Source organism: Pavona decussata, unplaced genomic scaffold, assembly GCF_977016875.1.
Source record: "Pavona decussata unplaced genomic scaffold, jaPavDecu1.1 SCAFFOLD_265, whole genome shotgun sequence".
Lineage (NCBI taxonomy): Eukaryota > Metazoa > Cnidaria > Anthozoa > Scleractinia > Agariciidae > Pavona > Pavona decussata.
The window spans coordinates 471663-495000 of NW_028145667.1; the positions used below are offsets into that span (position 1 = coordinate 471663).

Below are 23338 nucleotides of genomic sequence, written 5' to 3' on the forward strand. Positions count from 1 at the left end.
TTACCTTTCTGGGCATCTGAGTAGTACTGCAGCCACTCTTTCCAAGAAAGAGAAAATCAACAAACTCGAGCTGGGACGATCTATACCCCCAAAGAATGATTCGCAGTGTGTATAATTGGTGAATACGAGAACTTAGAAAGATATGGGTTCACAAGTGGCAGGTGAGTATCTATCACAATTGGATTTGGGAAAATTGTCATCCGTCTGGGAATGACAGAATTAAATAATGGCACTAAACCAGTTTCTCATCTATTATTGATTGTCGGATGACTTTTAAAAAAAAAGACGCTAACGTACGCACTTATACCAATTCTTTTTGTTTCTTTTCTCCCTTGATGATTTCCATCCCGAAGAAAATAAGACAAGCAAAAAGGGAGATATGAGGAAGACGTATAAATTATGATTGAATAATTATAAAAGGAAGATCCCTTACACAATTGTACTGAAAGTGGCGTTTTCTTTTAAAAGTTTCCGTTCAAAACACCGGCGCTTGCGTTTGTTTGTTTTTTTCATTAAGGTTATGCGTTCTTTGCAGTAATAATAAGGGAAGAAGATTTGTCATGTACATAAATTTTTTTTGGCGGCTGAATAAGAAACACAGTGCTGGATTTTGCGACTTTACTTTTTATCAGGAAGAAAATAAGAGAGGGAAAAAGGGAGATATGTGAATAAGGTATATATTTTGATTGACTAATTATATAACGAAGGTCCCTTATAAAATTGTACTGAAAGTGACGTTTTCTTTTCAAAGTTTCTGTAGAAATATTCAAAACACCGGAAGTTTTACCCACCGAACAGACCTCCCGGCCGGCGCTTGATTAGGGGATAGATTTAAGTGTCTTGGCTGACGATTGTTCGTTTGTTTGTTTTTTCATTAGGGTTATGCGCTCTTCGTAATTAGTAATAAGGGAAGAAGATTTGTCATGTACATAAATTATTTGTGGCGGCTGAATAAGAAACACAGTGCTGAATTTTGTGACTTTGCTCTAGTTATTCTCCCAATATCTCAAACGTTTGATGAAATAAAAACAACACCTTCTGCTATCTCCAACCAAATAGGAAAATAGGTGACTACTTATGGTTTTCGTTAAACATCGTGAGAAGGTTAAGAAATCGTCGGGAGTCTAAAGAAAGAAATTGCAAGATGTTAAAATAATAAAAATTTGCTGGGTGGGACAGATTTTATTTTCCGCAGTTCCTCCTATTTGTGCAATTTATAGTGACGAGTTGGACACGAAAATGAAGTCCTCTGCTGTTGTTTCAAAGACATGATATAAGTACCCAGGACTTGTAATAAAAAGAGGCAATACATTCTCCTAGTTTGTCCCTTTAATGGAAATAAATGGGTCCTTTACCACATGAGGTAACGCGTCAGGTATGTTTATTATCCTTATGGTTTTCCTTTTATTCTAATATAAGCGCTTATTGAATCAAATATTATATTTAGAAAGAAGAGTAAAAATAAAACCGCGAAAGGGAAACATATACTGAAGGCTGATATATTTTTCTTGAGTGAAAAGTAGCTACTCAATCGAAAGTTTCCCGAGGTGTCCTTGCGTCTGAGGCACAGTTGAACACAAATATGGGTCAGCGATACTACTCACACAGACGATTAACTGGTGTAGTGTGTTAGCAGTTAGGCGAGGACAATAATGTGAGCCAGCAGCCGAAAATTGCAGTGAAAATTTCAATCCAAGACAAAATGGCTTTCTTGCGTACGTTGAAAATACTTACTGACAATGAATGAAGCAGAGACAAATAAATAACTAATGTATGGCCAAACGTTGGATGATTGTTGCGAAAATACACAAAGATGAAAACAGTTTGGGCAAAAGTTGTTTTGCAGGTGCATTGAAAACAGCAATTTATAGGGTAGAATAAAGAAGCAAACTAACTGCTCCAAGAGAACTCGCAGTTATGCGATAAAAAACTTATTTGTGGATCTAGCCAATGACTGTTACAAAATTGGCAGTAGTTTGACAAACGTCATGATCATTCATGCGAAATTGGGAGTCACTAATAAAATGTGAAAAAAGAGGAAGAAACGGGTGAATTGGTTTATCTGATTTTTGCAGTTACTCAAGAAAAAAAACTTTATTGGACTCCTGAAATAAATTTGGATCCCTTTTGTGTTAGAAATTTCGATTTCTTCCAAGGCAATTCATTAAGCAAGTTAGTATTTTTTTTTACCGATAACTAAAATGGTTTTTCAGGGAGCTGTTTTCATTTTAGGATCAATTGGTTTTTTTTTCCAAAGGAATGTATTTAACCAGCGGTTTTCTCGATAGAAGAGGTTGTTCTAATGGCATTTTTTGAGATACGCACATAAACTGTTAAGCATACCTAATTCATGCAAGTATAAGGCGTATTGCATCTTATGCAGGATGGCAGTATCTTTTAGCCTGCTTAGGCGTCTTACAATTTACACAAGACCAAAACAATTTCCTAAAATCAGGATCCCATCGACTAAAAATTAGTGTGATTAAAATTGATCTTTCTTCAAGTAAGATGCCTCAATGTTGATTAAGATAAGCGTCTCTCAAATGAAGATGATTTAAAGACAATATTTAAGAGTATCTTATCATTTATATACTAAGACTCTAATAGACTTCATTTAAGATCTCCTGTACGTGTTAATATAAGATGATTTCCGTCTCAATTTAATGTGCTGATGGTGTTTCATATATAAGACGGAAAACGAAAGGACAAGTCTCAGTTTCTTGGTTTAATTTTTACGGAGCACAGTCACCGCCGGTCGAAATCATTTTTAAACACGGTTAATTCATACGTACTCGAAATAAAGATCGAAAGCCAACCAAGCCTTTAATGTTTTCCAGCTTAAAGTATCATTTGAAGGGAGTAGAAAATGTTCAATAACTTGCACCGGGTTGTAGATTTTACCGAGCTAGTGTTTGCAGACTGTTTAGATCTCCCATCATTTCAGATTTCTCAAACAATGTGACTTTGCTAATACGGGTGCATCCAAGAGTTCATTTTAGACTCATTTTTGTGGAATATCCTTTACAAAGACATCACCCGTCTCAGTCAGAAACTCGGATTAAGTTGAAAAGAAAAACAAGCGTTATCTTTAACGAAAGGTCACCTGAAACTTTAGCAACGCTAAAAAATCAATCCCATTTGTGTTCGGAGGACAAATACGTCGGTAAAAGTGCAGAAAGAGACCCGCTAGCAATTCGAAATTTCCAAGAACAGCTCGTAAATTCGGGGAATAGTATTCCGTTTCCTAAAATTTTTAGCTAAAGAATACGAACAGACCAAGCTGCGTTAACTGAAAATTGTTTTGGAGTTCGTAAAACGATGTGAGATTTTTTAGGGAAACAACATTTTAACTAATTTTGGTTGGATGCTACACGGAGGAAATTCAGTCTACACACAAACTTACACTTTGTAAGCCAAAACGAGATTCGTACTGGTCGCGCCGGACACATTTCTCTTCTAAACGAGCAAAATAGGTCGAAATCAAAAGACAAATGTGAACTGCAGGGCATGGGCAAAAATTGTGCTTGACGATTTTGATAGGAAAATTCTCGTCTCTACTTGGTTTTATTGAAAGAAAATATGCACCATGTAATTTCCCCTTTAGAGAGCGAATCCTTTCATTTATTGTGGTTGCCAAAACTTCCATAATACGGCATAAAATATTTTGATTTTGTTTCCGTTAATAAGTCTCGTATCGTTGGCCAGAAATAAAAGCAATGAGCTCACGAACTAGGAAAATCGTTTAATGCTCGAACTTCTTTCTTTGTGTGGTTATATTAAAATTTCCTTTTGAAACTCGGTTTGACTTTCCTGTGTTAGAGACCAATAAAATAAAGTTCACTAACGGCAGCCGAACTTGTTACACGGCGTTAACTATCATTACTTTTATTATTATTATTATAATTATTATTATCATTATTATTATTATTTCTTTTTTACCTTTCTGGGCATCTGAGTAGTACTGCAGAAACTCTTCCCAAGAAAGAGCAGATAAACAAACTCGAACTGAGACGATCTTTACCCCCAAAACTGATTTGCTGTGCGTATAATTGGTAAATAGGAGAACTAAAAAGATATGGATTGGAAGTGGCAGGTGAGTATCTATCATAATTGGATGGGGGAAAATTGCCATCCGTCTGGAAATGACAAAATTAAATAATGGCACTAAACCAGTTTCTCATCTATTATTGATTGTCGGATGACTTTTAAGGGAAGACGCTAACGTAAGCACATATACTAATTATTTTTGTTTCTTTTCTCTCTTGATAATTTCTATCAGGAAGAAAATAAAAGAGGGAAAAAGGGAAATGTGTGGAAGACGTATATATTATGCCTGACTAATTATAAAATGAAGATTTCTACACAGTTGTACTGAAAGTGACGTTTTATTTTAAAAGAAATGTTCAAAACACCGGAAGTTTTAGAGAGCGAGCAGACCTTCCGGCCGGCGCTTGGATAAATTTAAATGTCTTGGCTGACGATATTTCGATTGTTCGTTTGTTTGTTTTTTCATTAGGGTTATGCGCTCTTGGTAATTAGTAATAAGGGAAGAAGGTTTGTCATGTACATAAATTATTTGTGGCGGCTGAATAAGAAACACAGTGCTGAATTTTGCGACTTTACTGTAGTTATTCTCCCAATATATCAAACGTTTGATGAAATAAAACCTACACTTTCTGCTATCTCCAACTAATTAGGGAAATAAGTGACTACTTATGGATTTTCTTTTAACATCGTGAGAAGGTTAGGAAATCGTCGGGAGTCTGAAGAAAGAAATTGCAAGGTGTTAAAATAATGAAAATTTGAAAGACTGAACAACGGAAAGTGGGTTGGTTGGGTTGAGTGGCTAAAACAAAACGGAATCCTTTTTTTGGGGTGGGGGGTGGGGAGAGGGGGATGTGCAACTCTTAAGCACGATCGATCTCAAAAGACTTGCCATAAAATCAGTTGTTTTATTTAGTAACCTCTTGAAACACAGGTTGTGGCCAGATAGCGTTGACAGAGCTTGAAATGCAAGTATTTGTTTTTTTCTTGAGCTTGAGGACTATATCCCTGAAGTGGAGGAATTTTACAGGAAAAACCACAGCGGCTGCAGGTTGCAGTGGCATCACCTCATGTCCAATGGAGTGGTGGGTTGTTTCTATAATCTCGCTTTATTTCCAGACTAGATACTTCCTTGCTGAACCACAAACTCGGGCCCGTTAATGTCGCGAAGTAAATCGGTTCTCCTGGAAATACCATTTTGGTCCCAAAAGGGAACGCTGATTACAGCGGCGTCAGCCCCTTTAAGTCTACGAGCGTGACATTTCCTGGGACTTCCAGTCAAGGTGCTCCTGATGTGCTGTTTCAATTGTCGTTTGTCCAAGAGAGAGATACTTATCACATAGTCTCATGGCGGGTTACAATTCTTCTGTGGGGTGAGATCGGACTTCAGCTTCATAGATGCAGTCACTCAGTCTTACAGCAGGGCTGGACCCGGCAACCCGACAAAACTGTCTTCGGGACGTGCCTGTTTAGAGATGTGCCTGTTGAAAGCTACTCTATATCAATATTGTATTAGCTTTCCCTGTTTTTCCTGTTGTATAGTCAGTATTTATTTCATTTTAATCTTCATCTCTTTTTTCTTGTTAAGATTACCTTCGCCAACAAGATTGGAAAATTTGACCTCGAAGTAACAACTTTTCAAATGGCTGTGTTATTCGCCTGGAATGAGCGACCGTACGAGAAGATTGCCTTCGAAAATTTGAGGTCGGTTCAGGGCATCTTGTTTTCTTTATTTTGATAAGCAAGAGAGAGCTCACTGCCTCATTTCTCCTGATTCTTGTTGTAGGCTTGCCTCTGAACTCCCTGATTCGGAACTTCGAAGAACACTGTGGGTATGTGAACTTATCAACCTTCAACGATAATCATTTTTAACACAGTTACTTTCTCTTGACCAGCTCACCTCTGATGGGTTAATTTTTTCCCGGCCGACCTGAATAATCGAAAAGATCAATAATCGATAACAATCGATGACAGTTGATATCAATAGATGCCCACCCGGTTACTTGATGACAGATGAGGATAATATTTTTTGATTATCGATTTGTCATTGATTGGCCGATATAAGTAGATGCCAATTAAACTAAGATCGAATTTCCGAAGCTGGATTGATTTCACTGAACAATTAGGCTGGTTTTTTTCCTCTTGATTTGGCGCATTTTTAGACGAAGGTTATCCTTTTGCGTCTCAAGAACTACTTGTCTTTTCCAGTCACTAATTGCCTTCGCCAAGCTCAAACGACAGATTCTTTTATGTCAACCCGAAGCCAAGTCTCCAAAGGATTTCAGCGACAGCTCTTTGTTCTGGGTCAATCAAGAATTCGCCGTTATGTAAGTTGGGGAAAAGTTAATGCTTATCACTGAAGGCAATAACTTTAAAATTTCTTTCAAAGGTTGTCACGCTAGTTTTCTTGTTCAACAGTGTTGGTCACGCTTTTTCTTGAACGGTGTTTTGCACGTCTTTCTGTTCCTTAGGGAAGTGGCCAAACCCGCTATACTCGAACAGGATCCAGCAAACCACAAAATTAATGGTGGTCTCCGCCTGCACCCCTCTTCCTCACCTCAAAAGATGGCAGCTTTATTGCATAGCTTTATTGTCGTCATGACATTGACTTTATTTCTATTACTTCGAACTTGATAATGGCGTCATGACGACTCCGAAACGTTGTTCGTTTTTATCGTTTCTTTTCACTTGCCAACTGAATGAAATTTTGCCGGTTATTATGTTCGTGAGAAAGATGGTGTCTTCAATAGCCCCCCTACCCCAGACAAGGTGGGTCCTCTTCGAACAAACTTGTTATAACCAGCCTTAGGTCATGCTTTCTCCTTCAAAGTGGCTGGGTCACGGTTTCTCCTTTCAAGGTGTTAAAAACCTGTAGTCGCGTGTTTCTTTTTAAAGTCACGCCATCTCCTACCCAGTCTCCCAGACTCACAAGCGCGTTAGGTCATGGAACTCCATCGAACTTTGCACATATATATTTTCACAGCATTGTTTGTTGAACTGTATGTTGTCTGTTTTATTTAGCAAAAACAGCAAAGTGCAGAAACGCGGCAAAGTGAACCTCATCGGTCGATTGCAGCTTTCAACAGAAAAAGCAAAACAAGAAGAGAATGATGGTATCGTGGCACTCAGGATTCTAAGAATACAGGTATTGAATGTGAAACATTTGTTGATTGCACGTTACGTCTTGGCGGCCATATTGGTGGTATTTTTATTTTATTTTAATGTAACACACCAAAACTAGTTACAATACAACATGTTGGTGGTATGGAACAATAAGAGTTTTATTCTCTTGGAGTTAACTTCCATTTTTATGCAAACTATGTGAGCAAAGTTTCTTTTGTTTTTACCACCAACATGGCGGCGATGCAATCCACCTATATGAAATATCATATCAGGTGCTTCACTGTTAATTGTACTTGTTGAAATTTCCTCACGATTATTGTGTATTTCACGTTCAACCACACAAATATTTGTAGAAAGCGGATATTTAAGGTTACTTTACACGTGCCGACTTCTTGGTCTGATTAGTAAGTTCAGTCACATGGGCCAATAGGCCATTTTACAATTGTGTGTTTAGTGACCTGGCCTTGGATTGAAAGCGAGGCTGTGGGTGACCTTGTTTTGATACAAACCTCACTGCTTTTCATATGTAAATGCAAAGTAGTTAGCATAAGAACAACATGATCTACATATGAAATTAAAAGCAGTGAAACAAGGCCACCCCCAGCCCCGCTTCCAATCCAACGCCAGGTCACTTAGCACACAACTGTAAAAAGACCAATTTACACGTCACTATTTGCCGACCGATTTCTTTTTCCGTTAGTGTGGTGCAGGGCGAAAATCTGTTACAAATCGGACCGATATTCGTCCACTCACTCATTTTCTTTGTCAAATTGGACTAAATCGGCCTGATTAATCGGTACGTTTAAATTGACCAATTTCGATATCTTAAAATTCGTAATTCAACTTGGCTACGAGATTTAGGGGAATATAACAATAGAAATTACATTGAAGTTCAGAGATGAATAAAGTAATTTCTGTTGTTTTATTCCCCTAAGCCTCGTAGCCAAGCTAGAATTTTAATATCATCGAAATTGGCCTATTACCCCTTCCTTGCATTTTTCTTCGTCCAATCAAACCAATCAGGTGTTGTTTGGATCTGGAATTTTTCAGTGGTGATATATTCCCCACGTCTACTGCTATTTTGTAATGTCACCTTAAGAGTTTGTTCTGATTCTGACATCCCTGTTAGATTGTAACATAGATATAGTGCTTGTCTGTTGATTTTTATCGCCTTTCTCTTACTCCGTGTTGGTCTTTCTTGTTTCAGGAAGCGATTGTCAAGATCATGAAGATGAGAAAGAGAATCACGAACGCCGCCCTTCAAACAGAACTGGTTGAAATTCTTAAAAACATGTTCATTCCTCAGAAGAAGATGTTCAAAGAGCAAATCGAGTGGCTTATAGACCACAAGTATCTCAGACGGGATGAGGAAGACATTAACACTTTCTTATACGTGGTATAACGAACGAAGGAAGACAAATCTTAACCCTTTCACATCCAAATAGTACCTTAGCTGGAGATTAAAATTTCAAATTTCTCGGACATGTGTAATTACCGTTCGACAGCTTCTTGGCCAGCGTAGCTGGTGGACACAAGGTGCAAGATTGCTTTCATCATTGCGCCAATGTGGCGCCAATGCTGCCTGCAACATTGTCTGGAATGGCCACACGGGGTTGCGCGCACATTTCATACAACGTTACTCGCAATATTGCAACGTGTGTGCCGGCCTTTATTGGCGCGAAGCAGAGGCCATAATCCCCGGTTGTGGCTCCTGGCGCGAAGGCAACGTTTTGGCGTGCGCTACCACACGACGCTGCTGCTGATACTTTGCCTTCGCGCTAACAGTTCCGCAAACTACGCACACAATTTAGAACCACAATAATTTTCACGATAATTAAGTTTAAAAAGAAGGTCAACATTTCCAAGTCTGGAGATGAAATAACTGCTTTCCTCAAACGAGACATGCCAACTCAGGTTTGTCCTTTTTCGCAGAGCTTCTGCAGTTAAAGGCAACGGAGGCTCTGTTCGAAAAGAAATATCTTTCCACTCCTTTGCCAGTTTATGCATTTTGCATCTGAGTCCTAAGAAGTGCTCCGTTACGAAGACACTGCGAGGTAAATTTTAGTGGAATTTATTAAAATGAAGTTCCATTTGTAACAGTTTTGTACGGAGCATTCCTGGTTGAGATTATAATTGACTTCTTTCGATTCTCATCTTATTGTTACGTGCTTTACCTTGTTTGTGCTTTGGTCAGTCTCGTCCCTAGAGCCTACTACTGGCCATCGTCCCTGTTTTATCGTCGATTTTATGGCGACTTGCGCATATGCGATGTGAGCTAGAATGTGTATCTTCTTAGGGGATTCCCAGAGGCAGCACTTACGCTATCAAACTGCAGAGAAAGTGCGGCTCTTGAAATCGCGATCGCCATAAAAGTCAACATTAAAATCACAACAAAACTCTCCAATTTGTACGTCTCTCCATAGCTGCTTGCATTGGGATCAAATTTACACAAACTCATTACTCGGGTCTCCTATGGGTGGTGCCTACTATAGCTAATACAGGGATATTTTTGCGTGGTTTAAAACTATGCGGAGAAGGCAGAAATTCATGTAGCAAGTGCTCTTGATGTCCAAAAAGAAAATTGGGGGTTAAATTGTAATTTAATGTTGTCTTTATGTTACTTTTGTGATGTATTGTAATTTCTTTTTGTAGCAAACTTTTGAAATATTAGCATAAATAAAAAAAATCTGAAATCTGGGGTAACAATGCATTTTTCAGTGATGATAAAGCTTCAATTATGGAAAGATTGCCGTACATTACCTTGTATTTTAGCACTTTTTAAGATTATTGTTGCTTAATTATCTCGTAAAAAAAACTGGTTACTCCCATTTTTTTTGTATTCCACTAGCCCTTGCTAAGATCTGTTTTTCCTGCATAGTCATAAACTGCGCAGAAATACCTCTGTATTAGTAGGCACCGTCCTTAAGGAATTTGCGTCTTAGTCGCGTCAAAGACGCAGATAGCAGTATTGTATTCATAAGATGTCTTCGCGTCTTTCTCAGCGATACGTTTTTGCTAACACGTGTTTTTCTCATAAGTTTTCAGGTGACGGGCGCGTTACTTTGGTTTGCCAAAATCAAATCGATGGGGCTGCCAGACGTTTCGTTAAGTTTCCTCATTTTCTTCAAAAATTTCTTGTTATCGAGTTACCCAGCGCGTCCCTTCTCCTCGCAGGAATCGATGGCGCGCGATCGCTTGTTCTACTCGCTCGACCAATCCTTAATGCACCTAGGCTCATGTAGTGACGTGTGTTTAAGCCTTAGTTGCAACAAGCACATTCCTGTCACCGTGCTAAACTATTTTCCATACCATTCTTATACTATAATCCGGTCAGGAGGAACGTTTTCACTATTCTCCACATGCTTCAACCGTGAGCTTTTCCTCATTTTTTTTTTCTCAGCAGTCTGCAACTGAGCACCCATCAGTTCCTCTTTCATACCCTTTGTCAGTTGAGGGTTGCTCTCCACCGAGCCAAAATATTCGGTTGTTAGTTCCAGAAACTTTCCGAGTCAAATGGAAAGGCTTTTCCCCATCTTTTCCAAACCTTTCAGTTTCCGGAATTTTCATTGGCAAATTTTGGCCAAATGGGTAAGGCCCGGTTTAAACGTCGCATTTCACATGTGCCGAATATGACTCCTATTTTAGTCGACTAAAATGATTAAATGCGGCATTTGATTCAGACGTCGAATTTAATGGTGCCGAATTTAACTCCGTCCGCCTTCAATGTTTTTGTTTCCATGCTACCAGTTGACGAATGCGGCTTGTTTGCAGTAATATCTTCATTGCCAACAGCGTGCTGAAAAGGCGCGGGTCGAGTTTAAGCCAAGATGACTCATCTTGGCCTTCACTCGACCCGCCTCTTTCCATCGTTTCATTGAAGCACGTCTCACAATATGCCACAGACTTTCCCTCTTTCCACCCAGGAGTGTCCTTTTCAAACACCGAGCGCCTCATATAATAATAATAATTGCTACTCGTCGAACAAGTATATTTTGTTTTTAAAAAGCACGAACTGCACATTCCTTCGCTTCCCGCCATTTTTTCAAAGAGCTGTTTATACTCTTCTGCGCATGGCATTTACGGATTGTGGTTACAAAATGAATAATAATAATTTACTATAATTTATGTATTATATTCGGCACATGTGAAATGCGACGTCTGAATCAAATGTGGAACTTAAGTCGAATATTCGACTGTTTCAGTCGCAGATTCGACATAAGTCTAATTTAATTCGAAATCGTCGAATTTAATTGATTCAAACGTCGCATTTCACATGCAGTTAATTCTCGAGTTTTATTCGGCACATGTGAAATGCGACGCCTAAGTCACGTGCCTTTCAGGATGTGTCACGGAATCCGTCACGTGAAACCGTTGACCGTCCGAGGTTTACTCACAGCCGGATTGTGCTAGCCTGTTCACAGTCCCCTACTTTTCCGTGTCTCCGTCGGATTTTCTAAATTTCGAACTCCCGCCATCTTGGTTTTAATCGCATATAAAAAAGCAAAAGAGCACACAGGCCAATGAAATTGATTTGCTAAAGGAACATAATGCTGCAAACATTAAAAGGCGAGCGCAACCTGGGGAGAGTGTCCCATACAACGTAGCCTGACTGGGTTGAGAAAAGATAACATCGGCCTAAGGGAGGTGAAGTCATCGGGTTATTCTTCGGAGCAGCCACGATCCGAGATCCGATTATACCGGAAATTGACCTGCATTCACTCTCTTTTAGTAGTAATGGCGGACGACGTCGGTGAAATAAAGACTTCGAACGTTTGTTAGGATTCGTTATGGTAGAGTACAGAGTTCTTTCTACTTTCGTTTCTCGGCGTCTGAACACTGATCTCAAGAATTTTACGCTCGATTTGTGGAAGAAACCCTGGAACTATGAAAACAGTCAAGATTTGCTCAGGTAACATCGACCTACGGGAGGTTAACATCGACCTAAGGGAGGTACGTTTTATAGCACCACGTTTGTATCGTATGTGTTATACTGGCACAATCGTACACATGGGAAGCTTATTTGCAAGCATTAAAACTTACAATCTTGCAGGGGCTTTTCTAATCGTTGACCTGAGTGTCATTTCATTTATTACCAACTTGAATTTGAGGAACGCTTTTGGGCTTCAGAAGAGTATAACATTCATGTAGTTTGGGAAGACAGTGGCAAAAATGAAGTACATGTAGATGATGTTGAACAGGAATTGAACCACATAGAGTGTGATGTGGATGCAGAAACATTAAATTGTCCTTGGATCCGCCGACTTTATTCATTTTACACTGCTCGCCCTGGGTCAAATGTTCTGATGGCCTGGTTTCAAGGCATTGAATCATCTCACATCGAAAGCATTCCCCCTGAAAAAGTGGGACAGCTCTGTCTTGCAGTTATCAAGAAGTGCACTGCTCTGAATTCTTTGCCACGCCTTGTAAATGTTCATGTAACACAGTGGGTGAACAAGCCCATGGACAAGGGGGTCATATTCATTTTTGGCTAGAGAGGCCAGGGGGAGTGACTTTGACTGCCTAGCTTAGCCCCTCCCCTATGGGTCTGATGGTGAGAAGAGTGTTCCTGCTCTTCAGTTAATGTTTGCAGGCGAGGCAACACACCGTCAGTTTTATGGGACTGTTCATGGAGCTTATTTGACAGGCGTTAGAGAAGTAGAGAGGCTTTTAAAATACCTAAACAACCAAGAAAAAATGTTGAGCATTTGAGTTTTCATTCTCTGTAGTTGAATTTATATAATATCACTGTTGTGTTCTACTTTCTTTTGCTTGTCAAACCATTTGTGAGCTCTGCTGCTCTGCAACAACTAGAGAATTATAATGTGAAAATGTAACTGCATTGCTATAGCATTCTTGCAGTGCATTGTGTAGTCTGTCTTTAAGTATTATTTGCAAGTTTTAATTTTGCATTTACAAGAAAAGAAGGGCGAAAAGAACATCATTTCTCATTGAGGATAACTGATGAACAAAATGCATCAGAAATGAATGAATAGATCATTGAATACATGACTGAATGAACAAACAAATAAATGAATGAATATGGTAATTGAATGAATAAAGAATGGATTTAGAATGAGCAGATGAATGAATCAACAAATGAATGAATGAATATGGTAATTGAATGAATGAAGAATGGATTTAGAATGAGCGGATGAATGAATCAACAAATGAATGAATGAATGAATGAATGAGTAAGTGAATGAAGAAAGAATAAATTTAGAATGAGTGGATGACTGAATGAACGAACAAAGGAATGAATGAAGAATGAATTTATAATTAATGAATAAATGAATAAATTAATGAAACAACTAATGGATGAGGAACGAGGAAACCTTTTTCTATAAGCTGTGTGTTTTTCTCTCAAGACTTCCTCACAACTTTCTCTGTAATATATATTTTTTGTACTCTTATTTTGTTTTTATCGTAACGTTTGTGGTGAAATAAACAAACAAACAAATGAGTGAATGAATGAATGAATGACTAAAGAATGAATTAGTGAATGAGTAAATGAAGAATAAGTTAAGAATGAATAAGATTGAATGAATGAGGTGTGAATTTGGAATAAATTAATGAATGATTTCGTGAATAATAGGAAGTAATTTTTGTCCCAAATTAATTCTCATTTTGCCCCATATATAATGAATTGAGTTTACTCAAATTTGAGAGTTCACAAAAGCAACACAATGAAATGTTCGTACAGTTTTGACAAGGCAGTGAAAAGGGGTTTGCTATGTGGAAATGCTGAGGTTAAAATTTGTTTCGGGGTTGAAAATTTGAAACCAGTTAACTGTTTCCTCATATTTTACTCAGTCTCAGATTCTGTCATTCATTAACATGATCTGGACCAAAGGAAATACAGTGGAATACCGATTTTTTTCAACATTCTATGGGGAAACTGAATTTGGTTCGAAAAATTGGGAGTTCCAAAAATCGGGGTAAAAATCTGACCGAAGGAAAATCAAGAGAAACAACTTTTGGTTCAATTAATCGGAAATTGGAATAATTGAGAGCTCGAATAATCAAAATTTCACTGTAAAATCAAACTGGTTTGGAAAATGTCTTCTCTTCTGTTTAACCCTTTTTAAAAGCTCTAACAGTGATGAGCATCAAATTTCTCCTCGTAACATCAATGCTTATTCAACCCCTGGGGTCATAAGAATTAAGGATATGATCACCCAAGGCGAATTTTCTTGATATACTTATAACTTCTCCCCAGTACTTTTATAAGAAACGTATGGGGACAAGATAGGAGAATTTGTTCTTTGATATTAGGGGTTAAAGGGTTAAGGAAATGATAAGCAAAGGAAAAATGTTGAAAATCACAGCTGGAAGTTTTAAGGATGAATTTTTTAATAATTCAGTCAACAGGTGTGTAAATAGAAACGGTGTTTTATTTTCTTGATATTTAAATTAGGTCAGCATTTTTTTTATCTAGAGTTAAAGAAAGAAAATCTATGACTTTTGAACGTTTGTTATTCTTTCAAAAAGGGGTTGAAAATTGTTTTATTGGCTAAAATTAGTAAAATGGGGTTGACATCACTCGTTATTAACTTTTAAAGTCATTAATATTTAGTACTGGGGAAAGAGTATCCATTTAAAATAAATAAATGATGTAATTCTGTTAAATATTTATTCAGCAGAAGAAAAAAAAAACTTTATTTTTGACGAAAGCAGTTTTCCGATCAAATTTGCATTTTTTTATTCACTTTACAAACTACAACTTTACGTGGTTCTTATCTCTCTGCCGTCAACTGAGCAACATCGCATGTCTTGAAAATGCAGGGCTCTCCTGAAATCGCGTTGGTTTCATACTCCGCTTTCAAATCTAATCCTCCAAACGAATTTAGACAGAACAAAACCGGGACCGATAACCTGCGGCTTCCAGACAGCACACAGGTCACGATAATCAGCGATAAACAAGAGCTTTCCAACACACCAAAGATTAACATCGTGAAGACAGTCAGCGAGCTGGATGCCTTCCGGAATCAGATCTTCAACCGTCCTCTTCTGCTGTTCGTAACCTGCGGCAGGCATGTACCACATGGTCAACGGTAAATTCGGTTATTTAATAGCCTTTTGTTTTTCATTTTTTAGTAGTACACTATACTTGATAGATGTATTTCCAATCAGTGACACTGACATACTCAGTTCGGATGCTCTACCACTGAGCTACAGGAGACTCGTGGGAGCTGAGGTCATTAAACTAGGTTCATGGGACAAACATCCTGCATACTGCTATGATTTGAATGGCGATGAGTGGTATTTGCGAAAGAAATGTGAATAAATGATAGATGTATTTTTCAGTCAGAAAAATTGGCAATCTATCCTTATAGCAGATTATTTTATAATAACTTATAACAATATTGTCATACTGTTTTACTGTAGAAAGTCATTTTATTGTTTTTTTTTCCGCGGTGGCTTTATGCTGACGTTTCCGATTTTAAACATCTTGAGAACTTACATGTAAAACCTTCCCTAGATCGTTGAAATCAGCGCCGGTCGGAAACTCATTTCATCCCTTCATTTCTATTTGCCAGACTGAACAACAGGGGTGAGTATCTGAGCATGCGTGACCCCGAATGGTGGATCCAGTGGGATAACTCTCCCTGGCGGAACCCTTATGCCCGGTGGGGAACTGAACATTGCACGTCGCTGTACGAGGAGCGGTACATCAGACCGGAGTTTGTCGTCAGTGTTGACACATCGCACCCCGGGGTCAGACGCACACTGGAAGAGGGACTCAACAAGGCAGAGGACATGTTAGATGAGAAAGCTAGCTTTGCTGTTGAGGTTAGTACGCATGCATCTCATTTGAATCAAAGTTAATGACTGCGCTTCCTTTTGTTATTACGCATGCCAACTACGCATTCCGTGATGGCCCGAAAAATGCGGGTTTCGTTAAGAACGGTGCCTACCATCTGATTTTAGCCTGTTTCATGCGCGTTCAGATTATGGCAAAGAAGAAAATGTCGCGGTCGAGGAAAAAAATGTGAGGGACAGAAGGAATGAGGAATACCTCGTATATTTTCTCCTTGCGAAAAAATTGTTTCTTCGCGGCCCGCTCGGCCGAACGTCCGTGACCAGTTGAATAAAAGTTAAGGAAAATAAGGATGGTGCTTTCTTTTGCTATTGCGCATAAGAACAGCGCATCTCGGGATGGGTCGAGGACGGTGGCAACTAACACAAAGATATTTTTGCGCGTGTTATGACTGTGTGGGAAAAGTAGGTCTTGCAAGTGTTATTAAAATCCAAGCCGGGTAACCACACATTTTCCAGAATACAATTTGCATTATGGAAAAAAATCCATACATTGTTGTATATTTTAAAGCTTTTTGGAATTACCATTGCTTAATTGTTTCTGAAAACTGCGTGGTTACCCCTATTTGTTGTTAATTTCAGTAATCTTTTCTAAGATCTGCTTTTCCCGCATAGTCTTAGACTGCGCAGCAGTAACTTTGTTTTAGGAGGCACGGTCCTTAACGCGGGACAAACTGCTAATGTTAGATGACGCTCGTTCTCGTCAAAATCACCACATCATTTTAATATATTACATCAGAACGCAATTTATCTGGCCCTGGGTTCAGATTTTATACCAGGCTGTCTGGAAGAAACTCTATATATAGCAGACTGATCCGTATTTCAATCAGAGGTGATCTGATGAGGAGCTACTTTGATTGTGTGGCTGCGTGTCCTCGATCGAATCTAACTTTTGCGTTTTAAGACTAGGGCTCTCCCGTGCGCATAAATTTCGAGGACGCTTGCCAATTGCCGCTTGGTTAATTCGACATTAACCCCTTTTCAAACTCACGCTCAAAACGACGATCACAAACCATCAGGCCTAACTCCAACACACTTTGCATTTCAACAGTTTAATTTCAATCCCATGATTCTCCGCTGGTGGAAAGCTCAAGGCATCAAACGCTACGACTCGCTGGAATGTCTTGAAATGACGGCAGCTGTTGGAGGGAACTTCGTGGTCACTAACTGTTCCGCTGTTAATCATTTCTTTGATTGTCACCCTGCATGGTGCGCCTGTTGGCCTTGTTACCTGCTGTTTGCAGTTCCCTATAAAATCTGGCGCAACACGGTTCAAGGTGTGCGTGACATTGCTGTCACGATGGAAGGTAACGCCATTTCTGCAAATTTAGGAACTTCAAGCTACAGCCTGGCCGATCTTCACCAGTCTCCCGTGCAAAGAAACCAGCCAATTTCAAATCCGCAAGAAATAGCATCTAACGCGGTGCCGGTGGCTTATGGGATTCCTTCCCATACGTTTTATCCTCCTCCTTCCCTGCAGGGGACACTGGGTAATCCACGTTTCAAGGCAGCCTAGATGGCTTTACAATCCAACGGCTGGGTTTGTAGTGTTATTTTACTTGTTGCTTGTATGGATGCCAAATGAAAACGTTAGTCTGCACACTGTCTTTACTTTTATCAAATAGTACTCCTGTACTCCTTTTTCGAAAACAACAAAAGTATTCATTATTTTGTTAGAGTTTTGCAGTCACGAGCCTTATGGATTTTTCTGCTTTTGCCTGGCTGTTAGATACTATATACGTTTACTGGTGCTTGCATCTCTGGTTAAAACTAGAATTTAACCACGATTCAACGAACTGCGAAAGGAGAAGCAACAACAGTAACAACAGAAACAAATCCTTTATTTGATGATCAAAACAACAAATACAGTCTATATTTAGGTTATTACATTTAAGAGCTTATTAAACTGCTTATCAAATACAAAAAAAAAATGTATTTAAAATTTATCGTTTGAAGAAAATCAATTTCGAATAAAGGCCCAGACTATTTTTCTAAGAAATATTTCAGCGTCATTAATTTTCATCAAGCGGGTTAGTTATTGGAGGGAATTTTGAGTACAACTTGAACTTAACAACAAAGACAGCTAAAAATGGCTAAGTTGCCAGCATACAATTAAAACAGCCAAGCTTAAATCGACTTATGTTCATGGGTGCGTATTCTGATGAAAGAGAATTGCATGGAAGGAGGGAGGGGGTGGTGCAATCACATGTATTGGAGTTTATTGGACGTGCTGATATTCGCAAATTCTATGGTTTGCCGGAATTGTGGGTTTTCAGTTCGTGTGATTAACTTTGTCCTATTGTACATTGCTTAGGAAGAACCGTTGGAATAGAACGGTTAACTACGATAAACGAGATTTAACCCACAATCATCGCTGACAAAGCCGATCGCAACCGAGTCCCCGTGAAACACAGGTTTATACCCTCCAATTTAGCAATCCTGCCTCCAAAATCTTCATTGTTGTATTTATAAATCTATTAACAGACTGAAGTCAACTAGTAAACAGACTGCAGTCAAAGAATGAACGCTTTGCCGAAAGATGTTTTGAGATTCTAAATACGTCAATGTGCATATTAAACGCTATAAACAGCGCATTTAAGCAAGCTCAGCATCTTAACGGTCTTTGTTACCGGTAAAGAAAAGAGGCAAATCCTTAGCCCATCTTTAGCCTGGTATGCAGGCTACTTGCGATAAGCGTACCAAGTCGAACGGGAGCATGAAGAGATACTAAGAGGACATCCTACGCATATATCTTAAAATGATATTGTACTTCGATGACACGCAAGTTCAGGATTTAAAGTATTAATAATTCATGAAAAGAAAACACTGGAAATAACTACCATGAGGGAAATTTAGTGAAAGATTCCTCTGAGGATTTTCTGTAAGGTTACTGATGCTTTGAGAAACTTAACATCAAAGCAAAGGAGTGTTTGATCAAGTTTTCAAACACCTCGAAGTCTGTTAAAAACTGAATCCCGTTGCGCCTCTTTTTTTTTTACCCACTTCTCGGCGTTAGGGCCGCGGTATCTGTTCTGTCTGCCTGAACACCAGACGGGTACTCGATGCAAGCGAATTATCACACAGGAAAACACGAAACAAGTTCTAGGCCGCGATCCTCCTTCATAGCACTGCCCGAGATGCCTGAGGTGTGGGTTTGCACAGTAAAACCTAGTTTCAATTACTACTATCTGCTACAATTATATATCAATGAAATACTTTCTCGTTCCTGATCAATTACATAAATACTTGCTTTCTTTCTACGATAACGGCCTCAGTTTCATTTCGGTGAATTTCAGAGAAAGACCTCCCCTGAACTTATCCCATACGGCGCCCTTATAGTCGGTATTTCTTGGCTTGTATTTTCCGTTCAAATTGGAATGGTGGCAATCTTTGTACCACCAGGCACCAGTAAATGCCACAGCACAATTTGTACTGCCTGGCCAGCCATTTACGTTTCTGTCGTTATCTCTATCTTTTGTTGTAAACGTCATGTTGTTTTGATATGCTAAAGCATCTCCTGCGGTCCCTGAATACGGACCCACATCAAGCCGATACAGCGCCTGCTCATCTCCAATGCTGAACCTCCCATATTTGGCATACACTCTAACTCCGTTCCAGTCCTCCAGCTCCACTCGCAGAGAGCTGGGTCTAGAGGCCGTCAGCCTGTGGATCTTGTCGTTTCCTAACCAGAACTCAGCCTTCAGCTGACCAAAGCCTGATTTGTAATCGTTCCAGCCCCGATAGAAGTCCACCGAGCCGTCTTGTCTTCTTTGAAACACAGTCCATCCTCCACCATCAGTGCGCATGTCACAATAGACATTGAAGTATCCTTTACCGTCTGGGTTCACAGAGTACACTCCGTTCTGGGTATGGCCTGATTTCAACAGTGACGAGCAATCTTGATCTGGGGAAAAACAAAAGCCTGCGATTAGAACAATCTATCGAAAAAAATTAAAAAATGAATAAAAAAATAAATAAAAACAAGAGGAATTGAAATACTATACTAATTTGGAAGTAGTGAGAACGCTATCGAAAGACAATCTCTTGTATGTTATAAATTTTAGTTCGTAGCTGCAGCTCAGGGGACGTCTTTCTGGTGGTTGCCTGGGTTCTAATTTCATTAAGCGTTCTATCTTGGTGAATATCAGTAGGTTTCCAGCATTTTACAGTTAAGTGCGATATACTTTAGTTTAACAGTTTTAAATTCTTGTAAAGATAACCGTAATCCAGCCTTTTTGCTGTAAGTGTTTTCTTACTACTGTACTACTTAGTGCTGATACAACAAAAGATGGAGTACAGCGTTTGTCGCGTTTTTCACGCATCAATTTATGCAGTCCATGGTAAATTCAGAATCAAAGTTGTATTGCTCTCGACTCCATCAATACAACACAAGAAACAAGTATCTTTCATTCCAATTCATGTGTCTTACAATTTCCATGCCCACTTACTTGTATTACATGTACGAAGTGTTCTGCTATTAAAAATGTTAATGAACACCTCTGTATACTATTAATATATGGTTTAACGTGTGTTGTTGTTTACGCAATAGTTATGAATATTAAAAAAAGGTCCATCTGGCAAAGATTTGGGTAGCCCGCGAGAGCAGCTTGCGGCTTTTGTTTCATCGCCTTCTCGAATAAGCACCTCCTGCCTTTCTTTAAATTTGGAATAAACGTCCTGGGTCCTTATTTAAGGATTAACGGTAGCTCCCATAGATCAAATATATTAAAGACCTTTTTAATTGCAAGCAAAGTTCAAGCAAGCCCACACACCTAATCTTAACTGAGGCCATGCAACGGCACGGACTTACACGCGGCTAAAAGTTGAATTCCCGGGTAAAACGTCAATAAAAAATAGATGATAGGAGCTCAATCGATCTGTCCATATCAATTGATTCGTACGGAGTCTAAGTATCCACTGGTTTGGCATACTGGAGAAGATTACGCCAATGTAATTGTAAGGAGTTTAAACTTGTGCTCGTAGTCTTCATTCATTTTTTTTTTCTAAATTTGTTTTTCCTTTTTAAGACTTTTTCACTCTTTATTACTCGGAAAATCCAAGGAAACGGTTAATTTCTTGAAAATGATGTATTATTCAGTCAGTGACACAAGAATACTAGGAAAAAACAAATCCGAGTGCTCCTAATAGAAGTCGAACCTAAGGCCTACCGATAACTAATTCGGATGCTTTACTACTGAGCTACAGGAGACTTGCGGGAGCTATCCCGCATTATGCCATTGCACATTGCATATGTGCAATGGCATAAACGTGATGGTATACTCTTGTTAGGAATAAAGCGTCTAAAAAATTCAAGAAACTCTAGTGAGGTCACGTGTAAATGCGATGTAACAAATCTTACAAAGAGTGAGAGAGGGCAGCCATCTTGAAAAAAGTATCTTGCTTGTCAGTATTTTTGCATTTTCGAGATGAGATCCTTTGAATTTGGACAGATTACGGACATTGGAATAATTCTGCAACTCGATCGCAAATAAGTGGATGTGAAAAAACGAAGATTAAGGAAACGAGGAGAAACTTTCTGTGCTATGGAACGGAATAGAGTTTGGCGAGGGATTCGAAGGCAATCTTTCGGGGCTATTTCTGATGCTACTATGAGGATATCGGGCTTCAAACGACAAATGAGGCTGATACTATGTATAGACTATTAATTTCATTTGCGTAGAAATTAAGTTTTTATATCTTTTTGCTACACATCCGTATACCACTCTGGTGATTTGAAAGAGTAACCCAACATGAAAATGCTCTTCCATATGTTAAATGCCTTCAAAGTGTCTAATTGAGATGCAGCGAGATCAATGTGACGTATTTACCTGGTTGCCAGCAGTGTGTTCCATTTCCAACGTAGGACTGGTTACAGGAGCAATTGAAGGATCCTAGAGTGTTTGTACATAAAGCAAACGTGTGGCAGTCGTGGACACCGCTGACACACTCGTCGATATCTGTGAAAAAACAATACCGCAATACATTTAGCTGCATATGACTGTTATATAACCACGAGCTAACGATGGTTAAACTGTAAGCAGGTTTTTTGTACTACATTTGAATGGATACATAAATAGTTTCTTTTTAAATAAAAACACTGACCTTCGCTGTCAAGAGACCTAATTAACTTATTTTCTAACTGACGATAGCTGTTTCGAGGGCCGAAACATAAAAAAGGTAGTCTTATTGTTTTTAGAATAAACTTAAATTAACATCCTTCTGTATCTCCTTGGGTTTTCGTTCCGACAGGGTTTAGCTATGCAACTTGCATCAAGGGGACTGTCTATTTAGCAAAGTGGAAGAATTTTCGAAGCAGTGAAAGAGTCAAACTCGTTCAATGATTTACAGTAAAATGGTCTACAGAAGGAATCGAAATTTGCTTGTCACTGTAAGAAGGAGACAAACTTGTTAATTTAGCTATCGATAGAAAGGTAGGAAGCACCCGGTATGTCGATGTGGATTTTTTGAAATGTACAACCACGGTTATCTTTGAAGACACGTACAGCAATTTTTCGTTTATAAAAATATTGTAGGAAATGTTTACTTTGAAGTTCTTTTTCTGTTTCTACTTTATTTATTCCAATCAGAGAGCACCCAACAGTTCGTTTCTTCGGCGAAATGTCACTTACATAAACTTTCGTCATACTTTAAGACAAATTCCTTTTGTTGTTGATTCGGCAACTGTGTCACTTCAAGTATAGATACCAGGAACAAGACTGGCAAGTATTTTCTAAACACCAACGGTGACCAGGAAATTCCAGAAATCAGATTTTAGGCTCTGAAACTTTCTGCAGATCAGACTTTGTTGACGTGCACAAATACGCTTTTGAGAAGGCCGTAAAACGTAGCCGAAAGAAGTCCTAATATGCAAAAACTATATTAATTGTAGGTGTTAGGGAGCAGGCATCTGGGTCTCGGCGTCATATGTGGGTTCAGTTTGTCGTTGGTTCTCGTCTCTGGTCCGAGGGTTTTTCTCTGGGTTCTCCGGTTTTCCTCCCTCCACAATAACCAACATTTCCAAATTCCAATTCGACCTGGAAACAGTGGAGAGAAGAGCCACTCCGTGGATTCCACTAAAATTCCTATTTATTATTTATCATCATCATCATCATCATCATCATCATCATCATCATCATCATCATCATCATCATCATCATCATCATTATCATCATTATTAATTCAAGACCGGTAGTATGATTGCACTGGACTCAGGAAGTACCCAAGGGTTCGTTTTTTTTCGGGCGAAATCTCACTTAAACTTTTGTAACAATGAAAAGCAAATGCCATGGAAAATGTGATACCTAAAGCGAAGATTCCCGAAATAAGTCCAAATAGCAAGAATTCTCGAAGCATC

At 38.9% G+C, this 23338-nt stretch overlaps 4 protein-coding genes across 16 annotated transcripts in view; 3 read left to right on the forward strand and 1 right to left on the reverse strand.

Moving 5' to 3' along the window:
- LOC146455940 (cullin-5-like) overlaps nt 1–9268 on the forward strand; it is a 40326-nt gene extending 31058 nt beyond the window's left edge. Inside the window, exons 3-5 of the mRNA XM_085093678.1 lie at nt 6253–6371; nt 7066–7189; nt 8375–9268. Of these exons, the coding sequence (XP_084949804.1) occupies nt 6253–6371; nt 7066–7189; nt 8375–8569 (438 nt within the window). The 3' untranslated portion in view covers nt 8570–9268. The remainder of the gene's footprint in view (nt 1–6252; nt 6372–7065; nt 7190–8374) is intronic.
- LOC146455921 (uncharacterized) overlaps nt 1–23338 on the reverse strand; it is a 416007-nt gene that overhangs the window by 374152 nt on the left and 18517 nt on the right. For 3 of the 13 annotated variants that reach the window (XM_085093663.1, XM_085093665.1, XM_085093664.1), the window contains 2 exons: nt 21813–21941; nt 19150–19888 (listed from right to left, as the gene is read on the reverse strand). The exons of the other annotated variants lie outside the window; for them this stretch is intronic. In XM_085093663.1, coding sequence (XP_084949789.1) covers nt 19242–19888; nt 21813–21941 — 776 coding nt within the window. In that variant the 3' untranslated portion in view covers nt 19150–19241. Of the gene's footprint in view, nt 1–19149; nt 19889–21812; nt 21942–23338 lie in introns of those variants that run through there. 13 annotated transcript variants of the gene reach the window in all.
- The window catches only part of LOC146455929 (uncharacterized), a 364345-nt gene that overhangs the window by 276908 nt on the left and 64099 nt on the right, over nt 1–23338 (forward strand). The window lies entirely within an intron of this gene.
- The window catches only part of LOC146455943 (uncharacterized), a 76157-nt gene continuing 67641 nt past the window's right edge, over nt 14823–23338 (forward strand). The window contains exons 1-3 of the mRNA XM_085093685.1: nt 14823–15218; nt 15705–15957; nt 17036–19155. Of these exons, the coding sequence (XP_084949811.1) occupies nt 14944–15218; nt 15705–15957; nt 17036–17500 (993 nt within the window). The 5' untranslated portion in view covers nt 14823–14943 and the 3' untranslated portion in view covers nt 17501–19155. The remainder of the gene's footprint in view (nt 15219–15704; nt 15958–17035; nt 19156–23338) is intronic.